Raw genomic sequence first — 12,230 nt, forward strand, 5'->3', positions numbered from 1 at the left:
GTCACACGCCCCCTCCCTGAGAGCCCTGTGTCATTCGATGCTTGTCATCGGTGGAGAGCCCGCCCTGCCCAGGGTGAGAGCCTCACCTCTCTCCTGGAGGTTCTTGAGGGCACAGTGCTTGTTGGGGCACAAGCCACCCACGACCGCCCACCCTCTGGCCCCAAATGCCACACCAGCTCGTGTGCAAAATGCCGTCACCCCTCCCGGTATCCAGATCCTCACCCTGTTACAGCCTTAACTCTAATGAGCTCCAAACTCCCCTCTCAACACCAGCTCACGTCTTGCCATCTAAGCCCCCAAACCAGGCCTGAGTGGTCTGGGGTGCTTTGTTCCGGGCAAGACACCTCCCTGTGTGGACAAGCCATTGGCTCTCACACGCAGGCACACGGAGAATGTGGAAGCTCAGAGGTCATGGTCCTGGGCAAGTCTGGGCACACGGAGAATGTGGAAGCTCAGAGGTCATGGTCCCGGGCAAGTCTGAAACCCAGCACAACAAATCCCAGGGGGCGCCCGGGCCTGCCCTGCAGATGAGCCTCCGGGCCCACAGAAGCCCCAAGGGCCGCATCCCTGGCCCCGGACCCAGCCGAGATGCGTTCTCGGACTTGCCACTGCCCTCCCCTCGCCTTCTCTGAGGACTGGAGACCCTCCCTGGGCCCGGAACGCCAGGGGGCCTCGCAGGTTCTCACTAGCCCATGTTCCCCATGGACGAGAGGACAGGTGGCCTACTCGTGTTTCCTTTCCAGGAAACAAAGCCCCCCGAGGGGAGGGATCAGGGCCACTGGACACCGGGCCGGAAGGGACCAGGAGGAGGGGTGGCGGGGACCCCCGCTGCCACCCCAGGTCTCCACGGGGGACGTAGCGCCGGCGCTGACACTAGGAATGCACCATTGTCCCAGTGTCCCCAGACTCTCCTGCCCTGAGCAGCCACGGTTCTGACTGCGTTTAACGTGAAATCCCTGCGGCGAAGCACAAGGGACTCGGGAATGAGTGCCCACACGTCCTTGTCACCCTGACTCGGGGGCTTGCAGAAAGCGGAGGGGCTCTGCCCGGCGCCTCACTCAGGGCCCGTGCTCCCAGGGGCCTCCCGCCTTCACCGAGAACCCCTGCCCGCGAGGCTCCAGTCAGCAGTGCTGCTCTGAGCACGGAGGTGAGCCCTGGTTCCAGGCTGCGGGCGGGACGGACAGAGGGAAGACGGGGTAGCCCGGCCCGGCAGTGGGGGTACACGGGGCCGGCCCCTCCCTGCTGCTCGAGAGGGGCCCAGAGGAAGTGGGGCGAGGCCAGACTGACCTTGAGGGCCGGGATCTCCACGCTGTCGCCGAGGCTGACGGAGCCCGAGAGGATGGTGCCCGTCATCACGGTGCCCTGGCCTCTGATGGAGAAGCAGTGGTCCACAGACATGAGGAACGGCCCCGAGGGGTCCCTCGTTGGGACGGAGATCTGCGACGTCAGCAACTGCAAAGACAGGCTTGTGCCACACGCTGGCAGGCAGGGCGGACACCCCCGCCCTCCTGGAGACCGCCTGGCCCTTTCTGCTTTGCTCCTCCCTGACGCCACTAGAGAAGACGTTGTCAAGAACTGTCTGGCACTGAACGGCACAGAGCCCTGGTCCTGTGGTAACGACGCTTTTCGAAGAAGACCAGAGTGTGTGAGCAGGCCCGGCCCGGAGGCTTCTGACAGGGACACGCGGACACGTCCGCAGCAGAAACCACCACCCCAGCTTCCCCAACCAGTGTGATCTGGAGCTGGCGACGAAAAAGTCACCAAAGCTTCACCCAGAAACAGGTCTGCTGAGTCAGCAGAGTCTGCCCTGCATAGTCACAGAAACAGAGGCCACGCGCGTGGTCACTCCTGATCCAGGTCTGCAGGCCCAGGGCAAGTGGGTCCCGGAGCCAAGCCCGCCGGCCAACCCGGGTCTGCACCCCAGCTCCACCTCCTGCTCAATGTTGAGCCTGCGCAAGTCACTTAAGCCCTCTGAGCCCCAGGCTCTTTTCTGCCAAAATGCGGATCAATACCTGAAGCCTCCCAAGGTTCGTTAATAATCATGTGACTGCGAATGTTCACAATCACGTATGAGAAGAGCTCAGTGCGGCTCCCAGAACATGACAACCAACCTCCTTGCCAGAAGCACTCTAATGGGACGCCGTCCTGGCCCTGCAGGGTGGGGGCCTGTGCTGCGGGTGGAGACCCCGGTTCTGCTCGGGTTTAACCCTGTGAGGAAGGGCAGGGAGGCGGAGCCCCGCATGGATGCAGCTGACGTACCTCGATGAGCTCCGGGATGCCCTGCGGAGCTTCTGTTTCAGGGGCGTCTGGTCCCCCAGGCTTGGCCGCAACAGGTATGACAGGTGCGCCTCGGAACCTGGAACAGAGACAGGGCCGCCGAGGTCATCAAGCATGTCCGGGGCCGCCGGAGGGCCAGGCGTGACGGAGGCCTCCATGCCCGCCCTGCCGGAGGGACCGCGGGGTGGCTGGCCATCATGCTCCCGCCCGGTGACCTCATGCAGAGGCCCGAAGGAGCACCTGGTGCTAAGCCACAGACGTTAGAGGGGCCCTGGGTTTAAGCTGCTCGCTGAGCCCTCCTGAGGAGGCGCAGTTAGGCCAGGCCTGGTCCCTGAGTAAAGACCCCCAGGGAAGACCACCGGACGCTGCCCAGCCTCCTGCAGGGACTCAGGACGCGTCAGGCGCCCACAGGCCGCCCCACAGCCTCCGGCCTCCCGAGCCCAGCCACTTTAAGCAAACACTCCCAGCCTTCTGCAGGGACTCAGGACGCGCCGGGCGCCCACGGGCCACCCCACAGCCTCCGCCTCCCGAACACAGCCACTTTAAGCAGAGACTCCCATGCAGTGGACTCTGACATCGTCCACTGGAAAACAAACACGAAACACAGAAAGGAGACAACACCCAACGTGCATTCCCATCACGTGCTGGGCTCATCACCGTGATCCCATCTTCCAACTTCGGTCTCTCCGTGCATTGCCAAGGAACTACTTTTTCATATTTTGGTTCCATTAGTCACACAATTTCATATCCTTCTAGTTTATTTGCCAGTATATTAGAAAGACTTATCTGTTGAAAAATAACAACAATGGGCTCATTTGACTAAGCCAAGAATACGACACGGACGCGCTCATTGAAACTCCAGAAAATGAGGACGAAAGTGTCAGCATCCTACAGATGTGAAGGAACGGCTCAGAAGGCGAGTTAGTGTGCCCCGAACCCCGCCGTCAGCGGCAGCAGGCTGCAGGTGGCGCCTCCAGAGCTCAGGCTCAACCCGGGCCGCCTCTGCCCTTGAACAGTTGCATCACTGCGGGGCCCGGGATGCACACGCTGTCCCCCCGAGTGGGGCTCATCCAGGACATTTCAGAGTCTTCACTGTTACAAACAACTCTGAGATAAGCATGCTGGCGGATGTGCCTTGATTTGGGCGCATTCACGAGGTGTATGTCAAAGACTCAACAAACCAAAAAACCAGCCGAGTGTGGAGTGAAGACTCTCAAAGAGGCTCCTCATAAAAGCACTGGAAACGCGACCAGAACCAGCCTTCTCAGAGCCCTGAAGATCAACAGAGCCCCGAAGCCACCCACGGAAGGTTCAGTCAGCAGAAACAGCCAGGACTCAGCACGAGCCCCTCAGCAAGGGGACCACTGTGGCGCTGTGACCTGCCTCGTTCCCATGAGCCCTCCTCGCCCCTGCAGGAGCCTCAAGCCCTTGACTCTTGGTCAGAGTGGAAACCAGCAACCTGGCGGCCACTGCAAGCAGCAGCGTGTCTGTGTCCCTCAGAGCCCCTTCCCAGAGAAACGGCATCATTTCTCCTATTTGGCGGCTCCTGGGGAAGCCAGCTCTCAGCCCGAAACGGGGTGCGGGCCCGGCTCTCAGCCTGAAGCGGGGCGTGGGCCCGTCCCACACATACCTCGGCCCGCACTCTGCCAGCCCCGGGCCCAGGGCCGCAGAGGAGGGGAAGGCAGGCGCTGAGAATTCCAGCGATTAACCATAAAGCTTTCGGAAATTCAATTACTGTTTATCCAAACCCTTTTGGGCAATGCACTGGAACAGAACGCAACGGCGTGTTGGGCTGGTGTCTGGCCTTTTCCCAGGCTCCCGAGGACCTGGCCTGCTGGTCTGCTGAGCGCCCCGAGTGTCCTGGTTGCTGGCTCCCGGGGGACAGGTGGCCCCCTTGCCCAGTTCAGAGCTCGGCTGCTGTCTGGGCTCTAGGGGCACAGGGGCGCTGGCCAGACGCGGCAGCAAGAGCCCGGAGCACAGCCCCTCCGCCCAGCAGCGCGGGGTGGGGGTGGGGTGGAGAGGGCGCCTCCTCTTCCCAGGCGCCCCCGCCCCCACCGCTGTGGCTCCCCACCGCGTGAGCCGGGCCCAGAGCTGCCGACTGTGCACGCAGGCGGACCTTCGCCAGCACGCAAGACCCACCTCAGATGAGCTAAGATCACACCCGGGAATATGTGTGTGTGTGTGTGTGTGAGACGCACGTAAAAGGTGTACGCAGAGGGACTCTGAGCCTTAGGTCTGGAAGAGCAAAACGCAAAGTAATGGTAGTAAAAACCACGAGCGACACTTACGATTCCTTACTGTGCTCACAAGTCAAGCCAGACACAAAGCTGGGGGTGACTGCGAGCAGCTGGCTGCGAGGGAAGCCCCAGCCCAGGGCCGAGCGCACAGCAGTGCTCCACACGTCACAGCTCGTCACGAAGCCCCTGGACATCCGGACCCCACGTCCAAGGCTCCCTGACGATAAACACGCCGAGGCCAGGCCTATCAGCTCGCGCTCCACAGAGGAAGAAACACGGAGGCCGGGAGAGGAAGTCAGTGCCGGAGACCACGTCAGCTGCGAGCGGGCGTGCGGCACGCGCCGTGCAGGGGGCCCCAGGCCGAGGGAGGGGCGCTGTAAGCAGACAGCTTGGTTAGAACAGAAACAGGAGGGAACCAGAGCAGGTCTGGGAGAAAGAGTCCCCAGGATGCTGTCAGACGGCAACCTCAGTGGAGAAACAAACAGAGCAGCCTAGAACACAGCACAGCGTCGCTGTGATAACAGCCACGGCAGACTTGTGCGTGTGGGGGAGAAGGACGGGCCCGCAGGAAGAGCACTATGACCTGATGCGTTGGGAAGATACGGCTACATTGTTACCTTCTATTTTTATTTCTGTTAACACTGATAAATGCTTATGCAAGAGTAAATTTAAATGCTTTCAGAGATTAAAGAAATCACAAAGAAAAATAATCAAAGAGCTTGACTACATAAAAATTAGAAACTTCTGCATGTAAAAAAATAATGGAATGGAAAGACAGCAAACGCTAAAGACTTACTTATAGGAAATGTGACAGGCAAAGGGTTAATTAATGACACCCTTATTGATACTAAACACTCCTGAAAATCAAAAAGTAAGCATTAAAATCGCAAGAGGCAAGCAGACAAAACATACAGGCATAAGTTAAACACAAAACCACAACATTTACACACATAAGAAAAGGTGCTCAGTCTTACCAGTAATTAAAGAATCACATATCATTATAACAAGAGTGAAGCAACATTCCATCTTAGAGTTTTCAAATCTATCTTTAAATTAGACACTAGAGTTCGCCTGTGAGAAATGTCAGCGCACCCAGAGATGTGCAAAGGGCTCAGAAGGGCTCCTGCCCTGTGACCCGGTACTCTTCTCAAGAGAAAAAAGAGAGCACAGCTGAATGGTGGTCAAAGATGTTCATCAGGGATTATTTATTTACAGGAAAGAAAACTTAAGCCGTTCCCAAGGGTCGGCAACAGAGTTACGGTCACACGAAGAACTGCTCTATAAAATGTTAAGTAAGAAAAGCACAAGTCAGGAAGGTAAATACCTCAGGACCACAGCTGTGTGCTTACAGGGGGAGAACCGAATTCAGCAAAGTTGCACAGTATGAAGTCAACACACAAAAATCACCTGTGTTTCTATATACTAGCCAAAACAATCTGAAGTGGAAATTAAGACAGCAATTCCATTTATAACAGCATCTAAAGGAATGAACTATTTAGGAATAAAGCTAACCAAGGACATGAAAGGCTTGTATACCAAAAACAACAAAACTTGGATACGAGATCTAAATAAAGAGAAAGACATTTGTGTCAACGAACTGGAAGACTTACTCCTGTTAAGGTGTCCATTCTACCTAAAACCATCTGCAGATCCAATACAGTCCCTGTTACAATTGCAACCACCGTTCTGTGCTGAAATGGAAAAGGAGATCCTCAAATTCAGATGGGAATTGCAAGGAGACCCCAAAGTCAAAACAATCTTGAAACAACAGCAGAAAGTTGGAGGGCTTAGCCTCCTGATGCAAGCTTTCCACACAGGAGCGGGGACTGAGGCGGGGCAGTGCTGGCCGGGACAGACAGGGGCCTCTGGAGCCACACGTGAAAGGAGAAAAGGGAAACACATGCTGCCAGGAACGCTGGACGTCTGCAAAGGCATGGAGGTGAGCCTTTAACGTAGACCATACCTAAAAGATAGCCGACAACTGAGCAAAGACCTGTACTTAAGAACTAATACAATAAAATTCTCAGGCAAAAGAAAACTGGGAAAATCTTCGTGACATCGAATGTGGCAACGATTTCATGGATATGACACCAGAAGCACAGGCAAAAAAGAACAAGCAAGAAAGAAACTGGATTTCATCAAAATTAAAACCTTTTGTGCATCGAGGAATACTATCAAGAAAGTAAAAGACAGCCTACAGAATGGAAGAAACATTTACAAGTCTGACGTGGGCTCAGCCTTCAGAATATGTAAAGAACTCCTCCAGCTCAAGGACCAAACCCCTGATTAAAAAATGGGCAAAGGATCTGACGGCCGTTTCTCCAAAGAAGACGGACAACAGCCAACACACCCGTGAGTCTCCACAGCAGTCACCAGGGAAGGCAAACCAAGACCAGCGAGGCGCCACGTCACACCTCCTGGCATGGCTGCAGAGACTGGAGCCTCGCGCAGCATGTGGGAGATGGCGCAGCGGCCCCCAGAGGGCCGCCGAGAGAATGCACCCGACGCAAGCCGGGCCACGCCAGGCTCACACCCCACGGTCCTAGCAGCCCCACTGCCCACAGCCAAGAGGAGACAACACGCGTCCATCAGGAGAGGAACGGACAGGCAAGCCACGGCCTAAGCCCCGAGAAACAAGGACTGCGAGTCTGACTCACGCCCCAGCGCGGGCGGACTGGGGCCCTGTGCTCACTGAAGCGGGGCAGGCAGAAGGCCACACGCAGCCTGAGTCCACTTCCATGAGGTCCCAGAACAGTCAGGCTCCCAGAGACACAGGCAGAGCAGAGGCCAGCAGGGCCCGGGGGACAGAGGCGAGCAGTGACCAGTCAGTGGGACAGGGTTTACGGGGACCATGAAGCAGGCAGTGGTGATGGGCCCAGCTCAGTGAAGGCGTTCAACGCCGCAACCGCGCGTTTACAGATGGATGAGCGCACAGCGTCGTGCCACGCACACCTTACTGCACATCTTACTGCACCTTCTGAACATGGAAGACGGTGGGTGACGCAGGGCGCGGTTAGTGGACAGGAACGGGGGGAACCACATTAGCAGCCGCTGCTCTGAGAAATCTTCTGGGGGCTTCACTTTCTTTTAACAACTTTCCTCTATTTTCCAAAGTTTCTTTCAGTTACTCTTTGGATAGGAAAAATAAAGCACCATGTTTTTACCACTTTCTAGGTTTTGATACATACATAGGTTGGCTGTCCATATTTTTCCTTTCTAGACAGAAAGCTGCTTCACGTGTGAAACAGCTGTTACAGACGATCTACCTAACAAGGGACCGTAAGGAAAGGAAAAGTGAAAGTGAAAGTCACTCAGCTGTGTCCGACTCTTTGCAACCCCATGGACTGTATAGCCCATGGGATTCTCCAGGCCAGAATACTGGAGTGGGTAGCCGTTCCCTTCTCCAGGGGATCTTCCCAACCCAGGGATCGAACCCAGGTCTCCAGCATCACGGGCGGATTCTTTACCAGCTGAGCCACCAGGGAAGCCCTACGACCCCTGAGAAGGACTGAGGGGAGCTCTCAGCTGAGTGGAGGTAACAGCTCAGTTCTTCCCACGAGATGGTTGCCCTGGGAGGCACACCCGAGCCTCTCCACCCCCAGGCGCTGCGTGAGGAGAGCTGAGGTGTCAGCAGCCCTTCAGAGGCCAGTCTCCTCTGCATGTGCGATAAAGGCTGTGACTGACCTTCACCCAATAAATTAAAATAGGAAGGGTAATTTAAAGGTGTACGTGAGAATTTTCCTTAAATTTACCTAATCTAAATGGTTGCTATTAATTGACCCTTAGCAGCATCCTAAGCACTTCCCAGAACGTCTCGTTTATAACCAACGATGCGGACACTGTACAGGAGCCCCAGGACCTGGTATCCCCTTTCTGACAAGTAAATAAAACGGCAGGGAGATCAAATAACTCACTAGAAAGAAGATACAACTTTTTATCTTCCTTTTTACAGTCTCACGTCCACTTCTGCTGGGAATAACAAAGTCTGAATTCTTATGCACCACTTATCTAAATGTGTCGATTTTATCGGATTGATGAATTTTGCTAACAAAAGGCAGCACTGGGAAATCTTTTATGACATATTTGGCCCATTCTCAGGGCTGAAGCTTTAATTTAACCAACCGGAGAATTCTGAGCGAGAGCTGCAGGTGTTAGAGCCGAGAAAAGCCCCGTAGAGGGGAGAGCATATCCATCTCTGTGACGGGGAGACAAAACCATCCCCACTGTGCGCCCCCAGGCGGGAGGAGCAGCGGCTGAGGCTCAACGGGGTCGGGGGCCGCGGGGCACGCGGCGGCCGCGGTCCATCCTGATCAGAGGGCGCTGGCCGCGAAGCGGCCAAGGACACAGCCGGGCGTGCGGACACCCTCGCTCTGTGGGCGTCTTCTGCTTCCGCCTCCGTGGCCGCCGAGCACCCGGGGGCTTTCTGCCCCACGGTCCCCCACCCCTCCTGCCCCCGGACCCTGAGACCAGCAGCCGGCGCGGGACGAGGCCGTTGGCCCCTGCTCAGGCCGCCCGGCCGCCCTCTCCCAGGGCTCTCCACTGTCTCTGGGACCCTCCCCACCACAGCCTGCCTCTCTCAGGTACTCCCCTGCACAAAAGTCAACGACTCCCCACTTCCCACAGGACAGAATCGTAAACCCCTTGGCATGAAATACTCCAGAGGGCCCTGTGATCCAGCCTTTGTCCATCACCCCTCCATCCACCTGTCCGTCTGTCCATCCAACTCCGTAAGCCTCTGTGATGGTCATGTCCAGCCATCACCCAAACCCGCCCCCCTTCCAATAACCAGGTCTCAGCTGAGCAGGCAGTGAGCAGGCAGGACTGAGTTCTCACCCACAGGGTCTCAGGTTGGTGGGGGGGGGGTGCTTGGGGCCCTTTCAGGCCGTGTGATCCCTGGACTCTCCCTCGTGGGCCGGTGCCCAGCTCTGATCGCTCCCCCAGGACACAGCCGCAGCGGCGGGCCAGCAAGACGCAGGTGGCCTGGGTCCCTGCACGGGGCACTGACGGAGCCACCCGCCGTGCCTGTCAGGAAGCCCCCGCTCTGGCTCCTTGTCCTCTGGCACAAGCACCGTGGCCTCTACCCCGGACGGCAGCCAGCGCCCCGGCGCCCCTCGTCAGCAGACCTACTTGGTGCTCTCCAGGGTCTTCTGCATCTTCTTCGTCATCCTGTCGATCGCCGCCTGTTTCTTCCCTTCGGGCAGGAGGTCGATCTTGTTCAGCACCACGACCAGCTTCTGGCAGGCAATCTGCCCGATCACGAGGCACTCGGCTGACTGGGTCTGCATCCCCTTGGTCACGTCGATGACCAGCATCATCAGATCGATGATCTGGGCCCCTGGGGGAAGAGAGGACGAGGTCAGAGGGGCAGGGGTGGCTGAGGGGGCGAGTGGAGACCGCAGCCCCGAGAGCTGGGTGCGGGGTCACCTGACCGGGAACGCTGGCCCCTCCCGGCTCTATAACCGGGTCCTCATCTCTAAATGGGCAGCCGGGCAGGCTCGCCGGGCACTCCAGGAGCCCGTTTGCATAGCAGCCCGGCAGCTGGAGGACTTGTTCCCGGCCGCCCTATGGCTGTGGTCAGTGTCTCTAAACAGGCAGCTGGGCAGGCTCGCCGGACACTCCTGGAGCCTGTTTGCACAGCGGCCTGGCAGCTGGAGGACTTGCTCCCGGCCGCCCTTTGGCTGTGGGCAGTGTGATTTTGTCAACCCACCGGGTGAAAACCAGAACCTCTGTGCAGCCTCAAGTTGCTTACTCCTGATGCTGGTGTGCAGGGCCTCTACCTCCAACGTGAGCTGCTTGCCTTCCGCGGCTCTGCCCTGCCTACTGTCTGACGGCCTCGCAGCTGGGCCGTGGACCCCCACCACCCTGTGGGGTCTCTGCCCCGGCCCCTGCCCAGCCTCCCCGAGCCCTGGCTCTGAGTCTGCCGTCACTGGGACCCGACTGACAGCCAGACTAGGGCTGCAGCCCGCCTGCCTCCCACACCGTCCCAGCCTTCTTTCCCTGCCTGTTTCCCCGGGACACTCAGCGCCTCTGCTGGGTCTGCACTGGTGCTGCCTGGCCGCCCCCTTGGGGAGGGTGGGACATGGATGGACCCTGTTTCCCCTTCAGATTGGATTGTTACTCTGTTGCCAATTTAAAGACAGTTTAACCCTGCTGAGCGGAGAGGAGGGGCTGGGGGCGCCTGCAAGGGCCCGCCTGACACTGTTTCCTTTTTATTGCTGATTTAGAGAGACGCTGTAACACTGAGAAGCTATCCTGGGTGGGGAAGGCGCATTCCAGGCCTCTCTCCTGAATCACCTTTAGCTTTTATGAATCTTTCCTCTCCATGCAGACATGTTCCCTTTTTATGTGGAAATGGTCAGTCTTTCCTTTTTCCCCTTTTGTTTCTGCGCTTCGTATGTCACCTGGGTATTTTTTACTTTTAAGACTATATGTATTTTTCATGTGTTTTCTTCCAGTCCTTTTACAGCTTTAAATGTCTATGCTTCAGAGACTTGGCTGGCAGTCCAGCAGTTAAGAATCCACCCTGCAGTGCAGGCAACATGGGCTTGGTCCCTAGTCGGGAGACTCAGATCCCACATGCCGCAGAGCCGCTGAGCCCGTGTGCCGCAACCAGAGGGCTGCACGCGCCAACGGAAGGGCCACCAAGACCTCAAAGACACAGCCGAGATCGACGCAGCCAAACGTGCATACACACATGCTTACAAGTGTGCCTCAGACTGACCCAGGAAGTTATCCTGGCCTAATATGAAGGGGGAGACCTAACTTGAGTGTTATCTGGACGGCGACCCATCGTCCCTGAGTCACAGTAACATGCTCTCTCTCCTTTGCAGACCCGGACAGTGAGACTCGGAGAGGAGAGGCACACATGGGGGACCCTGCAGCCGGGACCCGCGCCCCCGGTGGCACCCGCGCCCCGGGCGGCCTGCCCCCAGCCCCGCGGGTGCCGTGTCGCGAGGCCCTGCATCCGCTGGCTCCCGGCGCTCCCTCCTCTTGGCAGGGGTCCAGCACCTCTCTTTGTCTGCTGTCTTGTCCTCAGCTGTTTATTTTTCTCCCATCTCCGACACGGCTGGCTTTGTTGTTCCTCCTGTTCCTCCTCTGCTGACATGGCCCTGTCGTCCTCCCGGGCTCTTCAGGGGGTGGTGAGTGAGTGGCCCCGCGCCCCCAGGGACAGTGCTCAGCCCAGGTCGTCCCGAGGACGCTGGCAGCTTGCCGCTGCTCCCTGTCCTCTCCCGGTCCTCTTGGCTTCCTCGGAGAAGCCTGGCCCACCTGCTCTTCGGGACGCTGCAGGGGCCCAGAGACTCAGGAATGCAGGCCCTGGCCAGCAGGCAGCTGGCGATGGAAAGAGTGGACGTTTGGACTCAGACAGCTGCGAGCTCGAGCCCTGGCTCTGCTTCTCGGTGTCCTATGCCCGGACCTCCGCCTCCTGCCTGTGAGAAGGGGGTCTCCTCCTTGCGGGGACGAGCCGAGGGTCAGAGCTGGCACGCAGCAGGCAGGACTCACAGGCGCACGTGCGGTCAGGAGCCGGGCCGCTAGCACAGACGCCAGGCTGGGGCGACTGGCAGCCATAGGCCCAGCAGTACAGTTCCTCAGCCGCGTCAGAGGTAGGCCCGGGGTGGTCACAACCGCTGACTCCCAAAGATTCTACCCGACCCTCCTCAGGCCGAGTGTGAGCAGTCCGTGTGGGCTGAGCAGCGTCCTTCCCTGGGGGTCTGTGCC

The 12,230-nt window shown here is 57.9% G+C and overlaps 1 protein-coding gene across 3 annotated transcripts in view; it reads right to left on the minus strand.

The window, feature by feature from the left end:
- EEFSEC (eukaryotic elongation factor, selenocysteine-tRNA specific) overlaps positions 1–12,230 on the minus strand; it is a 110,702-nt gene that overhangs the window by 53,944 nt on the left and 44,528 nt on the right. For all 3 annotated transcript variants that reach the window (XM_006078844.4, XM_044934063.1, XR_006547486.1), the window contains exons 2-4: positions 9,642–9,849; positions 2,260–2,356; positions 1,288–1,452 (exon numbers count right to left, since the gene is read on the minus strand). In XM_006078844.4, the coding sequence (XP_006078906.3) occupies positions 1,288–1,452; positions 2,260–2,356; positions 9,642–9,849 (470 nt within the window). The remainder of the gene's footprint in view (positions 1–1,287; positions 1,453–2,259; positions 2,357–9,641; positions 9,850–12,230) is intronic.

This window comes from Bubalus bubalis, chromosome 21, assembly GCF_019923935.1.
Source record: "Bubalus bubalis isolate 160015118507 breed Murrah chromosome 21, NDDB_SH_1, whole genome shotgun sequence".
NCBI lineage: Eukaryota > Metazoa > Chordata > Mammalia > Artiodactyla > Bovidae > Bubalus > Bubalus bubalis.